The sequence below is a fragment of the Selaginella moellendorffii genome, unplaced genomic scaffold (genome assembly GCF_000143415.4).
Source record: "Selaginella moellendorffii unplaced genomic scaffold, v1.0 SELMOscaffold_23, whole genome shotgun sequence".
Taxonomy (NCBI): domain Eukaryota; kingdom Viridiplantae; phylum Streptophyta; class Lycopodiopsida; order Selaginellales; family Selaginellaceae; genus Selaginella; species Selaginella moellendorffii.
In genome coordinates, this window is record NW_003314284.1 from 1,364,522 (window position 1) to 1,384,001 (window position 19,480).

At 49.3% G+C, this 19,480-nt stretch overlaps 6 protein-coding genes across 6 annotated transcripts; 4 read left to right on the forward strand and 2 right to left on the reverse strand.

Moving 5' to 3' along the window:
- The first annotated feature begins 1,180 nt into the window (after window positions 1–1,180).
- Window positions 1,181–1,831, forward strand: LOC112347608 (ABC transporter G family member 5-like). Its single transcript, XM_024678719.1, has 3 exons — window positions 1,181–1,486; window positions 1,533–1,743; window positions 1,794–1,831. Exons 1-3 carry the CDS (start codon window positions 1,181–1,183, stop codon window positions 1,829–1,831), a joined length of 555 nt encoding a protein of 184 aa, XP_024534487.1.
- Window positions 1,803–3,703, forward strand: LOC112347609 (ABC transporter G family member 38-like). Its single transcript, XM_024678720.1, has 8 exons — window positions 1,803–1,819; window positions 1,890–2,036; window positions 2,090–2,560; window positions 2,608–2,837; window positions 2,891–3,084; window positions 3,133–3,273; window positions 3,320–3,577; window positions 3,659–3,703. The coding sequence occupies exons 2-8, from the start codon at window positions 1,909–1,911 to the stop codon at window positions 3,701–3,703; spliced, it is 1,467 nt and encodes a 488-aa protein (XP_024534488.1). The 5' UTR covers window positions 1,803–1,819; window positions 1,890–1,908.
- Window positions 3,562–6,646, forward strand: LOC9655966 (ABC transporter G family member 43). Its single transcript, XM_002973863.2, has 3 exons — window positions 3,562–3,796; window positions 3,853–6,208; window positions 6,385–6,646. Exons 1-3 carry the CDS (start codon window positions 3,742–3,744, stop codon window positions 6,644–6,646), a joined length of 2,673 nt encoding a protein of 890 aa, XP_002973909.2. The 5' UTR covers window positions 3,562–3,741.
- Window positions 6,355–11,920, forward strand: LOC112347624 (ABC transporter G family member 31-like). Its single transcript, XM_024678759.1, has 11 exons — window positions 6,355–6,899; window positions 6,974–7,187; window positions 7,258–7,283; window positions 7,342–7,472; window positions 7,532–8,023; window positions 8,078–8,328; window positions 8,376–8,596; window positions 8,658–8,798; window positions 8,851–9,108; window positions 9,166–9,337; window positions 9,389–11,920. Exons 1-11 carry the CDS (start codon window positions 6,702–6,704, stop codon window positions 11,734–11,736), a joined length of 4,452 nt encoding a protein of 1,483 aa, XP_024534527.1. The 5' UTR covers window positions 6,355–6,701; the 3' UTR covers window positions 11,737–11,920.
- Window positions 11,717–14,789, reverse strand: LOC9655968 (transcription initiation factor TFIID subunit 5). Its single transcript, XM_024678760.1, has 19 exons — window positions 14,596–14,789; window positions 14,458–14,539; window positions 14,320–14,398; window positions 14,170–14,267; window positions 14,057–14,113; window positions 13,917–14,004; window positions 13,751–13,860; window positions 13,601–13,699; window positions 13,419–13,540; window positions 13,257–13,367; window positions 13,131–13,200; window positions 13,028–13,076; window positions 12,853–12,978; window positions 12,719–12,795; window positions 12,549–12,665; window positions 12,208–12,473; window positions 12,060–12,149; window positions 11,922–11,985; window positions 11,717–11,856 (listed from the first exon to the last, which is right to left on the reverse strand). The coding sequence occupies exons 1-19, from the start codon at window positions 14,739–14,741 to the stop codon at window positions 11,797–11,799; spliced, it is 1,911 nt and encodes a 636-aa protein (XP_024534528.1). The 5' UTR covers window positions 14,742–14,789; the 3' UTR covers window positions 11,717–11,796.
- A 1,122-nt stretch (window positions 14,790–15,911) lies between these two features.
- LOC9657032 (homeobox-leucine zipper protein HOX19) lies at window positions 15,912–18,372 on the reverse strand. The gene is made up of 4 exons (XM_002974067.2): window positions 17,783–18,372; window positions 17,316–17,713; window positions 17,151–17,230; window positions 15,912–17,081 (listed from the first exon to the last, which is right to left on the reverse strand). Exons 1-4 carry the CDS (start codon window positions 18,174–18,176, stop codon window positions 16,730–16,732), a joined length of 1,224 nt encoding a protein of 407 aa, XP_002974113.2. The 5' UTR covers window positions 18,177–18,372; the 3' UTR covers window positions 15,912–16,729.
- Window positions 18,373–19,480: the final 1,108 nt, after the last annotated feature.

The window sequence follows — 19,480 nt, forward strand, 5'->3', positions numbered from 1 at the left end:
CAAATTATTGCTTCTAGTTTTAAGATTTTGTAACATGATTTATTATACAAGACATTCAATTAGTTGCAGGATTTGTAACAACTTTATACTTTATTCCTTAATCTTGCATTTAAATGTGTTTTCCCCTCAAGAGCATAAAAAATGGGAAGGATAAGGCACCTTGTATTATATGGTAAAATATTTAAGATCTCTTTGTTAAACTCTTGAACAAGATTACAAACAATAGCAATTTATAAGTAAATGCTTGTATGAATGTATAGATACTTTATTGCTTTATTGTTTTTTTGGTCGAAAGGATTCATTGAGCTCGGCTTTCTTGAACAGATATATTAGTTTGGTTATACTATCTCACTCTATGAATGAATCGTCAATTGATATATCAAGTTAAAATATGCCACATTACTGTAATTTATATTTATATGCCTATTATTAATATTTATTTTTTATTTTTGTCTTTGGAGTGAGATGTTTCAAGAAAATAACAAAACTATAAATCTATTTTAAAAATATTTAAGATTAGTATCTTAACTAATAAATTTTAAGCTGAAATAAATAAAATCTATGCAATAAGTCAAAATAACTAGAATATATTATTATTTAATATTGTACAACTCATGTATTCTTCTTTTATTACTTATTAATCATGTTAACAAAATATTTAATTTTATATTGCTCTTTTTAATTTATGAATATTTAGAATACTTTTATATAAGAGTATATAATCCTTTTTAAAATCACTAATTTACATTTGTCACTAATTTACATTGGACACAATTATCATGTAAATCATGTAATACAAACAAGCATTTTCAAAGGTTCTTCACCATATTTTTTTTTAAAAACCTAATCTCATGAATATTCCTAGATTGGCCATGAGATTGGTTATTTTTAAAATCCTCTTGCTAATGAAGGCATAATTTATTTTATAAAACATTCTTTATAGATAATTTAAAATTTTAGATTGTTTTTAACAAATAGCATATTATAAAACTTATAACTTCTTAAAATGTTTTATTTTAAAAAATAATTATATATAAAAATTGATAATTAGAAATCAATATTTTAAAGTTCTAGACTCAATTTTATAGAAGTTTTATATAAAACTAAATATCTTTTTTGAAGATACAGAAAATATTCTGAAGTGCATAACCGACCGTTTTGAATTTTATTTCTAGGGCTCATGGAGCATGGATCATCGCGCAAGTCCTCGGTGGTGAGGCCCTTCTCGCTCCAGCTGTCGGCGTCGCTGGTCGAGGATCTCTACGCGCCGATCGCCATGCCGCACCCGATGAGCAGCTCTTCTAGCTCTCAGGAACAGGAAGAATCGCCTCCATCGCCGGTTGATGAGTCGGCGCCACGGGCGAGGAGCCCGGAGGAAAATGCTGGCCCGGGATTTTGTCCAATGTGTGCCACAAGGCGTTCCTTTGGTGATGTCAGCCATGAATCTCCATCCACTTCCAAGGAGAAATCCCCTCCCTGGACTCTAGTAAGTTCCCTTTTTCTACCGTGGAGGGATCTTACGTTCCATTCAGGTTCTTCGCTTCAAAGCCATCAGTGTTACGATGGATCACACCGAAGTTGGTCCGGGCTATGATACCTTTGGCAAGAAGCTACTTGGATGCCTTCTAGGAGTTTGCATTAAGCTGGCTCGTTCCAAGAAGAAATCCAGCAAGATCAAGGTTCTCAAGGACGTGAGTGGCTATGTGATGCCGGGTTCCATGACTCTTGTTCTCGGTCCGCCAGGTTCGTGACCTTGATTTTTGTTTCTTTTGAGACCTTTTCCTTCTAAACAGGCAGTGGGAAGAGCACTCTCCTCAAGGTAGCATGGTGATTGTTTGGAGATATGAAATGCTTTGTTTCATATGCTACATTGGCTGTTAATTCTACAGACAGTGGTGATAACAGGTGATGGGAGGAAAGCTACGTCCTAACAGACGACTCAGGCTGGAGGGCGTTGTGCTTTACAACAACGACCCTTTGTCGCCCAGACTTGCTATAAAGCGGCCCATCGCTTATGTGACTCAACACGACAACGTGTAAGTAGGCTCGTTGATGTTTCTCAGCCGTATAAACTGGCCTACACTTGCAGGCATTTGCCGTTTTTCACAGTCCGAGAAACTATCGAGTTTGTTCAACGGTGTGCTCTATGGCAGCGTTGTATGCCACAGTCCGATGCTGTACAGGGCCGGGACTCGTACGTGGACTACATCCTACACATGTTTGGTCTCAAAAAGATTGAAAACGAACGGGTTGGGACTCTTGCTGATGGCATCAAGGATAGCGACCGAAACAGACTGGCAACTGCGGAGATTGCTATGGGTACATACTCTGTGTTGCTGTATGATCAGACAAGTTCTGGACAGGACTCGCTTATCACGTATGACTTGCTTCAAATGCTGCAAAGCGTGGTTCACGTACAGCATTGTGCTGCCGTCATATCGCTGGTTCAGATTTCACCGGAATCCTTCGATCTTTTCGACCGTGTTATCCTTCTCAGCGAGGGTGAGGTTCTCTATCAAGGCCCGCGTGAATGCGTCGAGAGCTACTTCTTAAAGCTTGGGTATGTGTTTGGCACACTTTGTTCTTCGTTTTATTTTTGCCTGGCAGGTTCAAGAAGCCCGCTCACGTAGACTCTGGAACATTTTTACAGGATATTGCAGCTGGCGAGGGTGGACAGTATTCACAGCAGCCTTCATCGCTTAGTATTGAGGAGCTTATAAAGTTCTATAAAGGATCGGACTACTATAAAGACGTTTTTCGGCTTGTTTCAACTGAAAAGGCGACTCAAGCAACCTTATTCAGAACTTCTAGCATTCGTGCTTCGCTGCAAGGGAATGGTATGGAAAAGAATATGTGTTCTTTTGCTACTAAAATGCAGTGAGCCGTGCAGATGTGTTGGTGACGGAAGCTCCGAGTGTAGAAAGTTGTGCTTGCGTTCGTGTTGGCGACAAGGTGACAGGAGTTTGCGTGCGTAGTGAAGAATTTCAATATGTTGAGAGCTCGGATTCAGCTTCGAAAGTATCCAACATGTTGAAGGCATCGTATAGCTCCATCCTTTTACAGTTGGAGCGAAATCTCGATGAGGTTGGGCATCTCGTAATTTGAAAGTCCCTTTATGTCTTTAGTTTGCAGGGAGGCAATGCTATGTATTATCAAAGACACTTCGGATGGCAACAATTTTGTTCGTGGTGGTTGTCGACCTGGTGTTTGATCCGGCGTCAAACAATATTTGTAATGCGACTTAAGGGATTAGCTATTGTACGACTTCTCCAGGTAATGACAGCGTCCGATTTAGTCATGCTAAATGCTGACTCTTCAGATTCTTTTAGTCGGCTTGTTCACTGGCTCCTTGTTCTATCATAAAGGAGGCAGACTTGATCAATACGAAATGAATTCTATGAGAACGATTGGATTTATATCTATGATGACTTTGATGTTAATTAACATCGTCCAGCTTCCGGTCCATATGGTGTTTCATCGACCCGTTTTCTACAAGCAGCAAGGTCAACACTTATTTCCTGTTTCTTCGTATGTAGTAGCACATGCCATTTTGAACATTCCTCAATCAGTTACAGAGGTATGCTATTATTTTCTCGTATGACTTGAGCGTTGAAAGTATTACAGGCACTGCTTTACAGTTTGTGCGTGTATTTTTTAGCTTCGCTGTCTAAAGAGAAGGCAGCACATTATGTTCAGTACTTAGGATTGATTTTTGTCACTGCTTATTTGGGCTCACTTTGGATGTTGTTGGTAGGTGCCATTGCACCAATGCTGGAAGTAGCCACAACGATGGGAGGTATGACTTTTTCTGAGATAATGTAGCTTCAGCAACATGTCTACTTGTTTTTACAGGTTCATTTGTCGCTTTGAACCTTCTATTTTCGGGCTCCACGATTATTCCAAGTGTAATCAGCTGGTACTGGCGATGGGTTCTATACATTACACCAACTCGTTGGGGAAATGTCATTTTTACATCGACTCAAACCGACAACCGCTATGAATTACCTTGCACACTTTACCGCACGTATCCATTCTGTCTTCTTCATCCAACACTTTCTCTTGGCCAAGCATTTCTCAAGTATTATGAGCTACAAGCTGGTGGAAAAAGGCTTGTTCTCGCATTCGGAGTCATCGTTGCATATATTCTGGTTCTCATTTATTTGGCATATCTTGCGTACAGCAAAGTCCGGATACAAGAAACGGCATCGGCTATACCAAGGCAGAAACAGTATGTTCGCGGCCCCAACAATGTGGAACAAGCAGAGAACGGAGGTACACGAGCACCTGGGAGGTGGACTTGCAAGTTATCTGTCAAGCCTGTAACGCTCTCCTTTCACCAGCTGAGGTTCACCAGGCGGGACGCGCGATCTTCTTTTGAGCAAGTAGTATTGGACAACGTCTCTGGCTATGCCAAGCCAGGAACAATGCTAGCAATTGCTGGGGGCACACGGTCGGGCAAGGCAACGTTACTCAACTGCATTGCAGGCAGGCTACCACCCGGCAAGCTCGAGGGTGACGTTTCTTTAAACGGTTTGAAACTGGACAGACTCGCCATCTGCCGGATATCTGGATTTGCTGAGAAGTTGGAAGCTCACCAACAGTATCTTACTGTCAGAGAGTCCCTGGAGTTCAGTGCAAATCTCAGGCTGGGAAAACAAATCAGTGCGGACGACAAAGCTCGGCATGTGACGGAGGTCCTGGAACTTTTGGGATTGTCAGCTATGAGCAATCAACTTGTTGGCAACTTGAAGCTCGTCACTGCTCGAATCCAGGAGACAAGAAGGAAACTTACTATAGCTGTGGAACTCGCCGTCAACCCCGGCATACTTTTCTTGGAGGATCCCACGGCGCAGCTGGATGGCACTAGCTCCAGAGAGATTCTGAGACTGCTCCAGAGTGTTGCTTTAAGCGGGCGTACTATCATCAGCATGCTGGATCATCCCAGTGGAGAGGCACTCAGCGTGTTCAACGATGTGTTGGTACTAGCTATTGGCGGTCACACAGCCTATTTCGGCGCCGTTGGCTGGAACTGCAAGCAAGTGCTGCACTACTTCACGTCAGTGCCGAGTTCGCCACCTTACAACGAGCAGTGGAACCCTGTCACCTACATCCTCGAAGCACTTGGCGGAGGCATAAAGGAGCGAAAACCATTGCACGACTTCTCTCAGCTGTACCAGTCCAGCCCTCTACATCAGGCAAACGCGGAGGTACTCGAGAGGCTTCTCAAGCAGCAGCCAGATCCCGAGCTCAAGAACATCAGCTCTCGATACGCAGCTTCGTTCAAGACGCAGGCAGCCATGGTGTTCCTCCGGAACCAGCGTTTCTTATGGAGGAACGTGACATACACACTCCGCCGCCTCCTTGGGACCATTCTCGTCGCTCTCGTCATGGGAACACTCTACCTCAACATCTCCGTGGAAAAGCTGCTGTTCATGACGTCCGCCAGCCTCTTCCCGTATATCCAGCTGATTATGATCTCCGGGCTCACGGCCAACAACGTTATACCGCAGCTCGGAACGGACAGGCTCGTCTACTATCGAGAGAACCGAGCAAGGATGTACTCCCCGATGCTGTATCCGCTGTCCTGGGCCATCGCCGAGGTTCCATACTTGCTGCTCGGCACACTCGCCTTCGTCGGGATTGGAAACGGCCTGGCCAACCTTGCCGTCGACTCCGTGTCCGCGTTCGTCCAGTACTGGATCGGCCTGTTTCTCTTCACCCTGGCCGTGACTTACTTCGGCATCTTCGTCACGCTGCTGTTTCCAAACTCGCTGCTGGCCATGACGGTCTCGTCGATATCGACTTCGGTGTGGGTGGCGTCCTCGGGGGTCTCCATTCCGCGCTACAACATCCAGTTTTACAAGTGGCTCTACTGGATCAACCCGTATCAGTACGCCGTCAATATCCTCACCACGACTGCGTTCTACTGCGACACCGGAACTCCGGCGTGCAATGCTTGCACGATCGGCGCGAGTTGCCCTGGATGCAAGTGCAAGAGGCTGGTCGACTTGGAGAAGAAGCTGGTGCAAATCTATGGGCCGGTCTTCAGCCAGTTCATTCGAGCAAGCTTCGTGTGGGAGAGGCTGAGCAAGGCAAGAGTTCTTGAGAAGCACAGGATTGGGAAGGACTTCCTGGCTCTGGCTTTCATGGTGCTGCTCTTCGCGGTCCTGGCGATCGTATCCTTCGCTCGACTCAAGCACAACAGGAAGTAAAACTCACGACGTTCTCGCGACGCTCTGGGCTATGACGAGAACTTTGGAGGACTAGAGTGAGGTACTTCGCAGTTTAGTTTTCTAAATTTCCTTCCCAGATGGTGGACCTTTCACGATTGAGCTCAAGGCTTACGTACTTCAAGACGACAATTTTTTTCTTTTCTTTTTTCAGCTTTCGTGCGAAACTTCGGAGGAAAAAATTAAGATCGATGGTGGCGGCTTGCTTGGATAATTGCGAGCGTCGTGGACTAACATATGGGAAGAAATACTATAAAATTTCTAGAGATATGGGAGCTATATGGAGGTGTTTGAGTTTGACTAGGATCTCTCTCCAGAGAGATAGGGCTTTTACGAATTTCAACGCAGTGACGTTTTTTGGAAATCTGGGCCAGGTAGAGCTTCTTCCAGTGATCTCTGCGCTTCTTTCTCCTTGATCTAGGAAATTTGGAGAATTTCTGTGAGAATACAGCTCCCGATCGTCGATCGGGGATGGCTGCCACCGCGGATGATGGCGCCGATGATCGCCGCCACGAAATGGAGGCCGCGAGAGTCTCCAATTCCTCGTCCCTCCGCGAGCTCGTCGTCGATGAGGAGCTGCCAAGGGCTGTGAGCCTCAGCATTGCGAGATCGAGCTCGCTCAAGAGCGATCTGGAGCAGTACCACGCTGCGACGGATCCATATGACCTGGTACCAGATATTTAAAATTTTCCTTGTTCTTTTCTTTCTGTCCGGGAAGATCTTTACCAGGCGAGCGTTTGCAGGTGATAAGATTCAAGGGTGTCACTGTGACCGTGAACAGTCCTCAGCAGCAAGCGCAGAGCTATGAAACGTTTGGAAGGAAGATTGTGGGCTGCTTTCTCGGTCCTCTAAAGCTTCTCGCGAAGAAAAGAGATCAACCGAGCAGTGTCAAGGTACTTGACGACGTGAGTGGCTACGTTATGCCTGGCTCCATGACTCTAGTGATCGGTCCGGCAGGTAATTCTCCAAAACTTAACGAACTCTAGCTACATTTTCACGGTTTTTTTCTTTTTTTTCTTTGTTCTAGGAAGTGGAAAGACTGCTCTTTTGAAGGTAATTTAGTGGTTTCTTATTACAATGTGACTTATCCATCTTTCTGTGATTATACCAGGTCCTTGCCGGACACTTTCATCCCAGCAAGCTCGTAAAGTTTGAAGGCCAGGTCTTATACAACGACTCCGTATTGACGCCAGATCTCGAGACCAAGCGTCCGATTGCTTATGCTACAGGCCTTCACAACGTGTACGTAATCTTTGTTTTGTTTTCTTCTTGTCTGAACTCCATTTAATGCTTTTTATCAGCCACTTGCCGGTGCTTACCATTCGAGAAACTCTCGAGTTTGCCGAGAAATGCACGCGACGGCTTCGACCGCAGGAACTCACGGCCCAAATGATCAGGTGCTTTGCTCCGGACTTGGCAGACAGCGACAATCCATTCCTGGAATATGTTCTACAGACTTTCGGCTTAAAGCAAATCGAGCATTTGGTGGTCGGGCCTCTCCTGAAGGAATCAGCGAAAGCCAGGCTTACGACAGCAGAGATCGCGATGCGGACTTTTTCAGTCTTTCTATACGATCAGCCAGCAACGGCAGAGGACTCGTTACGCCTTTATGACAGGCTTCATAATCTCTTAGACACAGTGATTCGTGTTCAAGAATGCGCTCTAGTAACTTGCATGGCTCAGGTAGCTCCGGAAGTTTTCGAGCTTTTTGACAGGATCATTATCTTGTCCGAGGGCCAGATGATCTACCAAGGTCCTCGACACAGTGTGGAAAACTACTTCTTCAAGCTTGGGTATGTCTAAACTCTCTTATCTGCTGACGAACTAACTTCCTTGTTGCCTGCCAGATATAAAAAACCTAGCTATGTCGATCCTGCTGTGTTCCTTCAAGATATTTCTGCGGGGTCTGGAGCTGGATACCTGATGCCTGGTTTTACAAAACTGGGAATTCCGGAGCTTGTTGTATCTTATAAAGCATCCGACCATTTCAAAGACGTCACGCGTATCGTTTCCAGCAAAGACGTGACTCACACTTACATGGCCGAGACTATCTCCGATATTGAGATCTCCATCCAGCATGACACTCTGAATGGCCCGGGTAACGATACGTGTTCCTCTTTAGTGTCGAATTATAAGGTTTTGTAGGTGTTTACGTGACAAATGTCTCCGAGGCCGGAGAGATCATAACCAATGGAGCGGTTCGAGTGGGAGACGAAATCACTGCTGTTGTGCTGCCTGACGGTAGTACTCACTACGTTAGAGGTGGCTCTCCAGCCGAACAGGCGGCTCAAGCTTGTAAAGTTGCCGACTTGCTAAACTCGAGAGAAGGATCACTTCACGTGCAACTGGAGCGTAAAATGCAAGAGGTGAGAACTCATACCAAATCTTCAGATGTTAATGGTAATCTCATGGAGTTTTCCTGTCCAGAAAGAAACCGGTGCGTGCTACAAAAAGCGGTTTGGATTTGTCAACGTGAAGGACTGGCTATGGTCTACGCAATGCCTTGTGAAGCGTCAATTTACATTTGCGATTCGTTTCAAAATCCTGATCATACTTCGGCTGTTCCAGGTTTGAAAAGCTCTAGACTTTTTCTTAGCTTTCAACAATCGTATTCGTACAGATTACTGTTCTTGGACTCTTTGCTGGTTCTTTCTTCTACAAGAAAGGCGGCAAGATCGATCAATATGAGATGATTGCGCTACGAACCCTTGGCTTCGTCTCGATGATGGTCTTGATGCTTATAAACCTCACACAACTCCCAATCCACCTCTTGATTCATCGGCCGGTTTTCCAAAAGCACCGCGAGCTGCATTTCTTCCCAGTTTCTTCATACGTCGTGGCTCAAGGCCTCGTGAGTCTCCCGCAATCACTTCTCGAGGTAAGAGTCGCTTGATTGTCGGAAGCTTCACACATACATGGTCATTCTCTTGAGCAGGCAATAATCTATAGCATGTGTACGTACTTCCTCGCGGGCCTCTCACTGGAAAATGCTGCGCACTACTTCCAGTATTTGGCGCTGATCTTTGTGATAGGATACATGGGATCGTCGTTCGTGTTTCTCGTCGGCGGATTCGCTCCGCTGCTGGAGAATGCCGCAGCTTTGGCAGGTTTGAAACACCTTTTGACAAAACATTGGGTTTATTTTCTTTCATCCACAGGACTTTTCATCCTCGTGTGTCTTCTCTTCTCTGGCGTGATTTTGCTACCCAGTGTGACACCCGCTTACTGGAAATGGATGCTCTACATCGTTCCAACGCGCTGGGGCAACATCATCTACTCCTCGACTCAGATGAAGACCCGGTACGACCAGCCATGCACGAGCCATCTCAACTTCCAGTTCTGTTTGGTAAACCCAAGGCTCACGCTCGGCCGGGCCTTTATCAAGTTCTATGACTTGGAAGCCTCCGGGGGAAGGCTGGTGCTCGCGTACGCAGCAATCGTCATCTTCATCCTCGCTCTCAACTTCCTCGCATACCTGGCGTACAAAAAGTCCCGCTTGCCGGAGCTGGCGCCATCTCCTGTCAGGAAAGGTCAGCTTCATCCAGTTGCCGACGAAGAAGCTGTAAAACCAGATCCGGAGGAGCTGAGCAGAGTAGAGGACGGTAGCCTCCGCGACGGTCCCGGTCAAGAAGAAGCAGCCAAGTGGATGGAACTCCATCTTCCTGTGAGGCCTCTAGTTCTCACGTTCTTCGACATCACTCTTCCGACAGGGCACCTGAGCCTGATCTCCGGCTATGTCAAGCCAGGCCAGATGCTAGCTCTCGTCGGAAGCACTCGCGCAGGAAAGTCGACACTCCTCAAGTGCCTGGCCGGCAGGATGCCCTCGGAAGGCGAGGTACTCGTCAATGGTGTCCGGCTGAAGAAGACGTGCTTCCACCGCATCTCTGGCTTTGCCGAGAACGTCGAGATGCACCAGCCGTATCTCACAGTCCGAGAGTCTCTCGAGTTCAGCGCCAACCTCCGGCTCAGGCGTCACATAAGCTCCGCCGACAAGGCTCGTCACGTCGATCTCATACTCGAGCTCACAGGCCTCTCCCACGTAAGCAACAAGCTAGTCGGGGTGTTCCAGCAGATGAACAAGCGACCGCGGGAGATCACCAAGAAGCTCACCATAGCCATCGAGCTGGCAGCAAATCCCAGCATCCTGTTTCTCGACGATCCAACTTCGCAGCTGGACGGAGCCAGCGCGAGAAACGTTCTGCACCTCTTGCAAACGGTGGCCATGAACGGACGCACGCTGCTCGTCACCTTGCACCATCCCAGCGCCGAGACACTAGGCCTCTTCCACAGCGTGCTGGTCTTGCGGGAGGGGAAGCAAGTCTACTTCGGACCACCCGGTACCAACGGCAGCCAGCTCCTCGACTATTTCACGGCCATTCCAGGCGTGCCACCTTACGACCCGCGGCGGAGCCCGATGGTGTTCCTGCTGGACATCCTGGGTGGCGGAACCACGAAGCGGGAGCCCGCGGCGGACTTCGTCTCCGCATATCATAACAGCCCACTGCAGCTCGCAAACGCGGCCGAGCTCCAGTCCCTGCGTGACCAGAAAGACGACGGCCTCCACCATCTCAACTCCCGCTACATCGCCCCCTACAAGACGCAGTTCGCTATGGTGTTCCTCCGCAACGCCAGGTTCCTGTGGCGCAACGTCCGCTACACTTTCAACCGGCTCACGGGCATTGTCATCATCGCGCTCGTCATCGGCACACTCTTCCTCAACATCGACGTCGAGCGGTCCACCTCCATGCAGTCGGCGTCGCTCATCATGTACATCGAGGCCATCCTCATCTGCGCCACCACCGCCAACAATCTCATCCCGCAGCTCGGCACCGACAGGCAGGTCTACGTCCGCGAGAGCCGAGCTCGCATGTACACCTCGCTGCTCTACCCGCTGTCCTGGCTCGTCTCGGAGATCCCATACATCCTCCTGGGAACGTTCGTCTTCGTCGGGATAGCAAACGGGATGGCCGGCGTCGGAGTCGACACCTTCACGATGTTCCTCAAGTACTGGACGTGCCTCTTCCTCTTCACCATGGTGGTGGTGTGCTACGGCGTCTTCCTGGCCTGCGCAGCTCCGATCCCGACCATAGCCGTCACCTTCTCCTCCATCATCATGTCCATGTGGATCTCCTCGTCCGGCGTCTCGGTTCCCAGGAACAGGATCCGCTTCTACAAGTGGCTCTACTGGATGAACCCGTTCCAGTACACGATCAACATCCTCACCCCGACCTCCTTCTACTGCGACACTGGGACCCCGGCCTGCTTGAGCTGCGTCATCCGCCAGCCGTGCCCCGGCTGCCACTGCAAGAGGCTTCACGACGTCGAGCAGCTCCTGACCCGGACCAACACCACCCGGCCTGCGTTCGTGTGGGATAGACTGCTGGCTACCAGACCCATCGAGATGAGCCGCAACCACTGGGACTATCTGGCGCTGTGTGGGATGGCGCTCTTCTTCGCGGCGCTGGCGGTCACGTCTTTCAAGTTTCTCAAACACAACAGAGCTTGAGGTTCTCGCTTCCTTCAGCGTTATGCTTTTCCAAGATGATTTCCACCAGGAGAATGTAACTTAGTGGCCTTTGCTGGGACTAAAGGCGCCAGCGACGAACAGCAAGTTCCTCCTAGAAAACTACAGTGGAAAATAACGGTGTAAATCAGCGTGTAACTACAAAGAAAAAGCGTGTTGTTACTCACTCTTAGTGTGTAGATTGGAGTCGATTTGGTTGGCAGTGTCTTCAACAATCGCAATCTCCTTGTTCTGCACAAACAGAGAATAAAAAAAACAAATACAAAGCTCTCAGAGCTTTAAAAGAAGATGATTAAAATACTCACTTGTCTGCAGTGACTTTAGAGCTCCCGTTCACATCCCACAGTCTGACAGTGTTATCAGCGGAACCAGAAGCCAGAATGGACCCTTCGCCACTGGAGGAAAAAAAATCAAGAAAAAAATCAATCGTTTTTCTCCAGAGGCTCTTGCTACCTGAAAGCGAGGCTCCAAACGCAGCCGGTGTGACCCAGCAGAGGAGTCACGCAGCGGCTGGATGCCAAATCCCACATCATAATGGCCCCATCCTCGTCACCCGATGCCATGAAGAGTCCATCAGGGGACATGGCAATCGACACGATCATCGACCTGTGGCCTGTGAAAATGCGTACACACTCTCCAGTTTGTACGTCCCACAGCCTGACAGTCTTGTCGCTTGAGCCTGTAGCAATATAATTGCAATTGACATGCCACTGCACGCACTGCAAACGCATGCAGCAACTCGCTCAAGTTTATGCGAGGGAGAGAAACGACATAAGCGGAAAGGTAGAACTTACATCCACGTCTGAGAGATGGCCAGCCATTATCCTCAGCGGTTGCAATCTATCCATGGACCACACTCTTGCAGTCCGGTCGTAAGACGCGCTCGCGAAATAATGTCCCACTGGACTATACTGCAAGAGTAGCCGGAGATCAGACCGACTATAAGGCCAAAAGCCTGTCATACCTGAACATCCCAGACGGGATAGTTATGTCCTTTGTAGCAAGCTAAGTTGGCATTCAGCCTGGTGCTCCAAAGGCGTACTTCAAGACAGATAGCAAAACGTTTAGCAAGCTCCTGCAAAGACCAAGATAACTCACTTGTACAATCTCCTGATGCTGATAGCAGTGAATCACCCTCAGGGCTAAAGTCCACACCATATACTGGGCCAGCATGTCCAACCAATCGTATGTAGCTGGAACTGCGACCCTCAAACTGGCCCTTGCCTACAAAACTGACGAATTGATGTTGGTCTTTTATTTAGAGACTGCTTACCAGCATCCGAATACATTGAAGGCTCGCCCATCTTTACCATGTCCCAGAGCTATAAGAAGTTTCTAAAGTCAATACACGCAACGAATAACAATTATAGACGTACCTTAATTGCCGAATCAGAGAATCCTCCAGCCAGATAAGCACCGTCTGCTGATATTGAAGCACAGTTCAGGCTGCCAGTGGCTCCAAGTTCACCAAATCATTCTCAAAACTCATCATGCATCCAAACCTGTTGTTTGTGTTCACAAATGTGTAACAGCTCACTGATGGCAACGCAGTGCTTCCGAGCTTGACTCTATTACGCAGGTCATCCAGAGCTTGCCGTTCAAAGTCGTCAGTCCTGCAGAGAAGCCAGTTCAAATTCCTCGTGTTGCAGAATTGAAAAGCTTACAGCAGTGGCATCGTCAACTCCGGCTTCAATCGGGGGACAGATCTGGCAGCCGGTTCGGCCTTTAATCCTTTACCTGCTTTGTCCCTTTTCACTCTCTTTACTTTCCCGTCGGCAGCTCGTTTCTAAGAATCAATCTCGTAAGACGATGGATATCACAAAGGAAAAACAAGGAAATCGCGCACTTTAGCTTCGTCTGTTTCCGCATCTTTATCCGCGTCAGCCTTCTCCAGCTCTGCCGCTATTTGCTTCTCAAACTTATCTTCCAAGGATCCTTCAAGAATCTGCATAAAGAAAATGAAGGTCCAGCCCAACCAGAAAGGAAATTTACCCACCCCCCAGTGAATCTCCTTTTGATTTGTCGCTTCAACCACTGCCTGGACCTTTGCAGGAAGAGAGCTAGATTCATCATCGTCCACTAAAGCTGCTGGTTGCCCAGGAAGGACTGCTTTCAACAACCTGAAAGAGTTAGTCCAATGGAACCGACAAACTAGAGACGACCTTTCAAGTTGATATGTGAATTGACGATCCCAAGCATTAACATTGATTCTGTGCTCTGGAGATATTGCAGAAGTAACTCGAAAGAATACTGCATTTTAAACGGGATTATGAGCATTCCAGTTGCAGCACGAAATTTCTACCTGGCACATCTTGACGTGTACTTTGTTCTCTTGAAGCGTGCATGCAGTCTCGTTTTCCTACGAAAAAACCAGAACCTTGAGACTCCAAGCTCGACCCTTAAAAGGAAAGCTACCTGGAGGTGCTGAGGAGTAATCACTCCCTCTAGTTTCTGAAGATCTCTTATATGTTGCGGTTGATGGTCATCCCGAAAACTTTGGAAGAATTCTCGTGCTGTAACTTTCCCCTCAGCGGGAAAACAACCATGCCAAATGGAACAGCGTACCTTCTTGCGCGAAACCTTTCGCCACCAATTCCATGTAACAGTGCACAAACACCGGATAGAGTATACGAAGTAGCTCAGTCTGCCACAGAGAGAAAAATTCACAAAACCTTGAAAACAAGCAAGAGCTGCAATAAGAACCTTGTAGAGATCCAGAGAAGAGTGAACCCAGTTTCGGAGCTTACTATAGCTCTCCTTGTACCGCCCAGCCTCATTGTCAGCTCTAAGAATTTAGCACGCAATGCTGATCAAAACCCTACACGCTAGAGAAGAGATTACCTGGAATGGTTGATAATGTGGCTGATGGCGCCAGACGTATCGCTATTCTGCTTCTGCTGCTCCTGGAGCAGCGCAATCTCGGCGACGCGGTACTTCTTGCGCCGCAGGTACTCTAGCACGACCTTCTCCTCTGCGTCCTCCTCCATCGGAAGAACCCTAAAACCCCTTAACAATATTAGAACCGGAGTCGAACCCGCAACCTCCTCCGCCCTAGTTAGCCCCAGGCATCATTCATGCATACATAGCCGACAATGCCATAGCCGACAAGGTGAGGTGGCGCCTGTGCACCCTGGAAGGCAGGCACGCGCGGACATCATGTCGCACGACTCCCCTCACGCCACATGCATGATCATCATCAACACCATCATGACCATCGTCGCCACCATGATGACAACCATGAGAGAGAGGGCGCAGCGCAGGCAGGAGAAAACGCGAGGCAACCATCATACCGCCAGTGCCAATGTATGATTGACCGCCGAGGGGCGCAACGTGTCCGCCACGTGGTTCCATTCGGCCCAATCACCGGCGGGTATTCCGCGGGGACCACGTGAGTCAGCACCAGTCCGTACCGTTGGGCGGTTGGATCCCATTATGGAGCATGTGGAAGATTCAAAGCCTTCTTTCCTCAAACTAAATCGCCTCTGCTGGCCAACAATCAATCAGTCGCGAAAATCATACCAATAGTACAGTAAAATCTCATGACCATTGTGAAATCTCAAACCAAAAATTTCCTCCATCGATCTCGAACCAAATCTCCACGCCCAAATCAATCGCGAAAATCTCCAATAGTAAGTAAAAATAGAAATTTCCTCGATTCATCAAGGTCTTAAATCACCTCGCCCACCAAACCAATCGCGGCCGCAGCCAATAAATTCTCATGACCATCGTGAAAACCAAAAATTCCTCTCGATCTCGGTCCGTTGAATTCTCAGTCTTCTACGCTTCACCGCTAATTAGTCAAAACTCCAATCCAAGCAGCCGATGGCTATGAACACGTCCAGTCTACCTAGAGCAGTACACAAACTCTCACACGCGGCTAGCGTTAGTAGAGTAGTAGTAGCAGTCAGGTATGCCCGCCCTGGTCACGCATTAAATCACTTTTGTAAACACGAGATCCAGCGCCACGCAGTAAGAATGGATAAAAAAGGAAAAGCTCATTCAAAATCATCATCATTCATGGCGATTGCATCACACACACACACGGCCCACTCATCATGATTCGTGCATGACTCATGCATGGCCCATGCATCTCCATGCATGCCCCCATTCAAGCTTAAACTTGATTTGATCAACTTGTCTATCTTCTTCCTCGTGGCTACTACCGCTCACAAGTCTCGAGTGAGCGAATTCCTGCGAATAATTTACACGAGCGAGCGCAAGAGCGCAAGAGCAGCAAAACAGCAGCAACAGTCCACAAGCAAGATAGATGCCACTGTCCTAAGTACCGCGGAATTCTTGTACCGCATGTAGAAACAAGCTTTACAAACACACACACACACCACATTTGTGTTGTTGAATCTCGGCACACCTCACGGGTCGCGCACGACTTCCTTCCTTTGCTGGGCTTGGCCCCATCCAAACTGTGGCTGGCGTGAGAGAGAGAGAGAGAGAGAGAGAGAGAGAGAGCTTTGTGTGTGTGAAAGGTTTTTTTGTGCTTGGGTGTAAGTACATATGTATTTCTTGCTCTGTGTGGAAGAAGAAAATTTGTGTGTGAATGATTTCTCTGAGCCTGACTCGCTGCTTGCTGACTGATGACTGACCCATCCACTCAACTGACTGTCCAAATTTTTCCAGCCTTTGCTTTTGACTTTGCCAAAGGCCAGGCGAGAGACAAGCCAAGCCCAGCTTTGCTTGCTCGCTTAAAATCGTCCCAAAAGTACGATAGCGATGACTCACAGTTGTTCTTGCTTGCTTTGCTTGCTTGCTGGTGCGAGTGTGAGTGCGTGTGTGTGTGTGGAGTGATCATGATCGAACGCGCGCAAGTTGGTAGTATATCCAGTCAGAAAGAAACTTTTGGAAACCTTCCACTTTTGGTCGCCATGGAACAGAGATCGGCCCTCGGATCTATCACCACTTTGCCGCTGGGTCGGGATGATCTTGGATGATCAATCTCGCTTGCTTCGCTCGCGCGGAATCAGCTCTGGTAGGCGGCGGGGGGCTGGGAGTGAGGCGCGAAGTGATGGCCGCCGCCGATGGCTCCTGCTGCTTGTTGTTGAAGGTGGTGGGGGTGGTGGGATTTGGAGAAAGATGGTGGGATGTGGCCGGATCTGGTGTCCACCGCCGCCAATCTCTCGCAGGATGGGCACATTGTAAGCGTGGCTGCAGGGAGCGGCATGTAAAAGTCCTGGGAGATGACGCAGGGAGGAGGGACTTTGATGGCGCGGAGCTCCTGGAGCTCCTTTTGGAGCCGCCGGTTCTCCTCGGTCAGCGTCTCGCAGCAGCGCTTGAGGAGCTCGCAGTCGATCTCGGTCTGCTTGAGCTTGGTCCTGCAAGAACAAGAGAAACGAGATGAGCATCGATAGAAACGAGAAAAGAGAGCTTTGATCTTCTCCTACCTTGCGCGACGATTTTGGAACCAGACTTCTACTTGGCGAGGCCTCAAATTGAGATGCTTGGCCAGTGCGTTCTTTTGCTTCTGCGAGAGCGAGAAAGAAAGAAAAAGATCCAGTCAGTCGAATAGATCGAAACGAGATGAGACGTTCTTCCACTCTCCAACTCACCGGATTGAGAGTGCTGTGCTCTTTGAAACTCTTCTCGAGGAGAGCCGACTGCTCCTTGGATAGGCGGAGCTTCTTGCGCGGAGCTCCATCCTCCTCGTCACTCCCCCTGGAGCTGACTTCGCAATTGGCACGATCGCCAGCATCGCCGTCGCCGCCGCCGCTGGGGCGCGGATCTCTCTCCCTCTTGATGTTGACACTGCTGCTCTCGCCGCCCTTGCGAGCAATGTCGAACGCGAACGCGCCGGCGCTGCCGCCGGGCGAGACGCTGCAGCTCCGCGGGGACGATGCCCCTCCATCCACGTCCGCAGGGATCTCATTCATGTCGATGCCGCGCGGCGGCCCCGGCGACGCCCCCCTGCTCGACGAGTGCGTCTCAGGCGCAGCGATTTCCTCGCAATCTACACAGAAAGAAATGAATAATCGGTGAGAAACCCATCAAGACCCATTACTGGGATCGTCAATCTCACCATTGTGGATCCCCGAGCTCGCCGCTCCTCCAAACAGCGACTGCCGAGTGAGCTGCGACACGCAAGAGACGGGCGGTGGCGATTCGGTGTTGTGATTCGAGGCCGCCATCGCTGGCACCGCTGGAGCTCTCGGCAAGAGATCCAGCTGCACTGGAAAAGATCTTTGCTGCTGCTGCTGCTGCTGGTGATGGTGATACTGCGCGGCCATCGCCATCTCGATCTCCTCCCTCCGCACGGCGCAAGAATTCTTGGCCATCGCGAAGCAGCTGCTGGTGGCAGTGTCGAGGCCCAGTGTGAGACCACTCGACATTGCTCGGAGGCGCTCGTGGTGGCTCTCCTCCCGTCGGAACATGGCGGCGCCGCTGCTCCTCCCGCCCACCTCTAGCGACAACATGGGAAGCAAGAACGAGAAGGAACAAGATCCCCTCTTCGTTTTCCCTGATCTCTTGTGCTGGCTCGCTAAAACACGAAGAAGGCCGTGCGTGCGTGTGCTATCACTCCTCACAGCCAAACAAGAAATTTTCAAATCTCTCAACGGAGAAATCTAGAGCTCGCTGTGGCCTGCTAGCGATGATCCCACTGGAAGCTCTCTCGATCGATAATGTAGGGTTAAAAACCCTGGACCGTTTGGTTTTATAAAGAGAGGCCACCCAAATTACCGGGCATTCCCCCTGGCCAAAACAGTGTGGCCACCCGCCCGGCCATCCACGTCAGCAGCGCAGTAGCCGTTGACGGCATTGACGGACGGAGGCCCAGCCAACGACGTTCCGTTAGGATAACGCGCGGTAGCTACAAGCCACATGGCACAATCGTACCGTACGAATGTGTGACCACGTGAGTGGGCCCCGGTGGCAGCGTCCACGTGAAGCTGCCGGCGGGGGCGCGAATGATGGGAGGACAGGAGCGCGGCAGCCAATGATGAGGCCGCGATGAGTGGGCCGTCCCCTGACAAGCCGGCGTGTCGAGCGTGGCAGCGTACGAAGCGGCCACGTCAGGTTGTCGGCCTTGAGGGGGCAGGCCGGGAGCACACACAATCATTGGGAAGAGCATATCCATCCCACTTTATTCATTCAAATCAATCAGCGCAACCAAACCAACCAGACCATAGGAAAGAAGAAACCACATATGATTAAACGAGGGAATATAGAAATGCCGCTGCTTTGGGCCTGTGCGGTGGCGGGCTGACTCGCGGCGGATTTGTGATTGCAGCAAGAATACATTAGAAAAATAACCACGCACACGCAACATATGTGGACATGATTCGTACGTATGGTGAAACTTTTTCAACCATACTTTAACCCCATTTTTCTTATTAACCCTTTGGTCCGGGTTGGAAGCAGCAGCCCCCACGCTCTGTTTTTACGGTGGCGGTGAAATGTTCTTGTTCCGTGTGGCTGCCTCCGGGGACAAGAACTGACATTGCTTGCGGTAAATGTGCACAGCAAGGGAGAAAGAATTGTCCCACCCGACCCAGCTCCAACCCCCGCACCACCACCAAAGCGTCCCCACAGAGTCGCAAGAAACTCATCGATTAGAGAATCACGCTTCTACTGCTGGCGTGTTGGTTCCGACCGACCCGACCCAACCGGCCGTCCGACCGACCCAAAAATCTCGTCTCATCGTCGGAAGGGAAGAATCATAGAGAATTTCTTTCACCGTCACCTTTTGCTTCATCCACACACATGCAATCACTTGGAG

Bases quoted from the DNA above. Each gene is read 5' to 3' on its own strand.
- LOC112347608 (XM_024678719.1), top strand. From the start codon at position 1,181: ATGGAGCATGGATCATCGCGCAAGTCCTCGGTGGTGAGGCCCTTCTCG. The intron at 1,487-1,532 runs GTAAGTTCCCTT...CGTTCCATTCAG, and splicing joins AATCCCCTCCCTGGACTCTA to GTTCTTCGCTTCAAAGCCAT. The intron at 1,744-1,793 runs GTTCGTGACCTT...CCTTCTAAACAG, and splicing joins TCTTGTTCTCGGTCCGCCAG to GCAGTGGGAAGAGCACTCTC.
- LOC112347609 (XM_024678720.1), top strand. From the start codon at position 1,909: ATGGGAGGAAAGCTACGTCCTAACAGACGACTCAGGCTGGAGGGCGTT. The intron at 2,561-2,607 runs GTATGTGTTTGG...TTTGCCTGGCAG, and splicing joins AGCTACTTCTTAAAGCTTGG to GTTCAAGAAGCCCGCTCACG. The intron at 3,578-3,658 runs GTATGCTATTAT...TGTATTTTTTAG, and splicing joins TTCCTCAATCAGTTACAGAG to CTTCGCTGTCTAAAGAGAAG.
- LOC9655966 (XM_002973863.2), top strand. From the start codon at position 3,742: ATGTTGTTGGTAGGTGCCATTGCACCAATGCTGGAAGTAGCCACAACG. The intron at 3,797-3,852 runs GTATGACTTTTT...TTGTTTTTACAG, and splicing joins AGTAGCCACAACGATGGGAG to GTTCATTTGTCGCTTTGAAC. The intron at 6,209-6,384 runs GTAAAACTCACG...TTCTTTTTTCAG, and splicing joins CGACTCAAGCACAACAGGAA to CTTTCGTGCGAAACTTCGGA.
- LOC112347624 (XM_024678759.1), top strand. From the start codon at position 6,702: ATGGCTGCCACCGCGGATGATGGCGCCGATGATCGCCGCCACGAAATG. The intron at 6,900-6,973 runs GTACCAGATATT...GAGCGTTTGCAG, and splicing joins CGACGGATCCATATGACCTG to GTGATAAGATTCAAGGGTGT. The intron at 8,597-8,657 runs GTGAGAACTCAT...TTTCCTGTCCAG, and splicing joins TGGAGCGTAAAATGCAAGAG to AAAGAAACCGGTGCGTGCTA.
- LOC9657032 (XM_002974067.2), bottom strand. From the start codon at position 18,176: ATGTTGTCGCTAGAGGTGGGCGGGAGGAGCAGCGGCGCCGCCATGTTC. The intron at 17,714-17,782 runs GTGAGATTGACG...CTTTCTGTGTAG, and splicing joins GAGCTCGGGGATCCACAATG to ATTGCGAGGAAATCGCTGCG. The intron at 17,082-17,150 runs GTAGGAGAAGAT...TTGTTCTTGCAG, and splicing joins TTCCAAAATCGTCGCGCAAG to GACCAAGCTCAAGCAGACCG.
- LOC9655968 (XM_024678760.1), bottom strand. From the start codon at position 14,741: ATGGAGGAGGACGCAGAGGAGAAGGTCGTGCTAGAGTACCTGCGGCGC. The intron at 14,540-14,595 runs GTAATCTCTTCT...CTAAATTCTTAG, and splicing joins CACATTATCAACCATTCCAG to AGCTGACAATGAGGCTGGGC. The intron at 14,114-14,169 runs GTAGCTTTCCTT...GTTTTTTCGTAG, and splicing joins TTACTCCTCAGCACCTCCAG to GAAAACGAGACTGCATGCAC.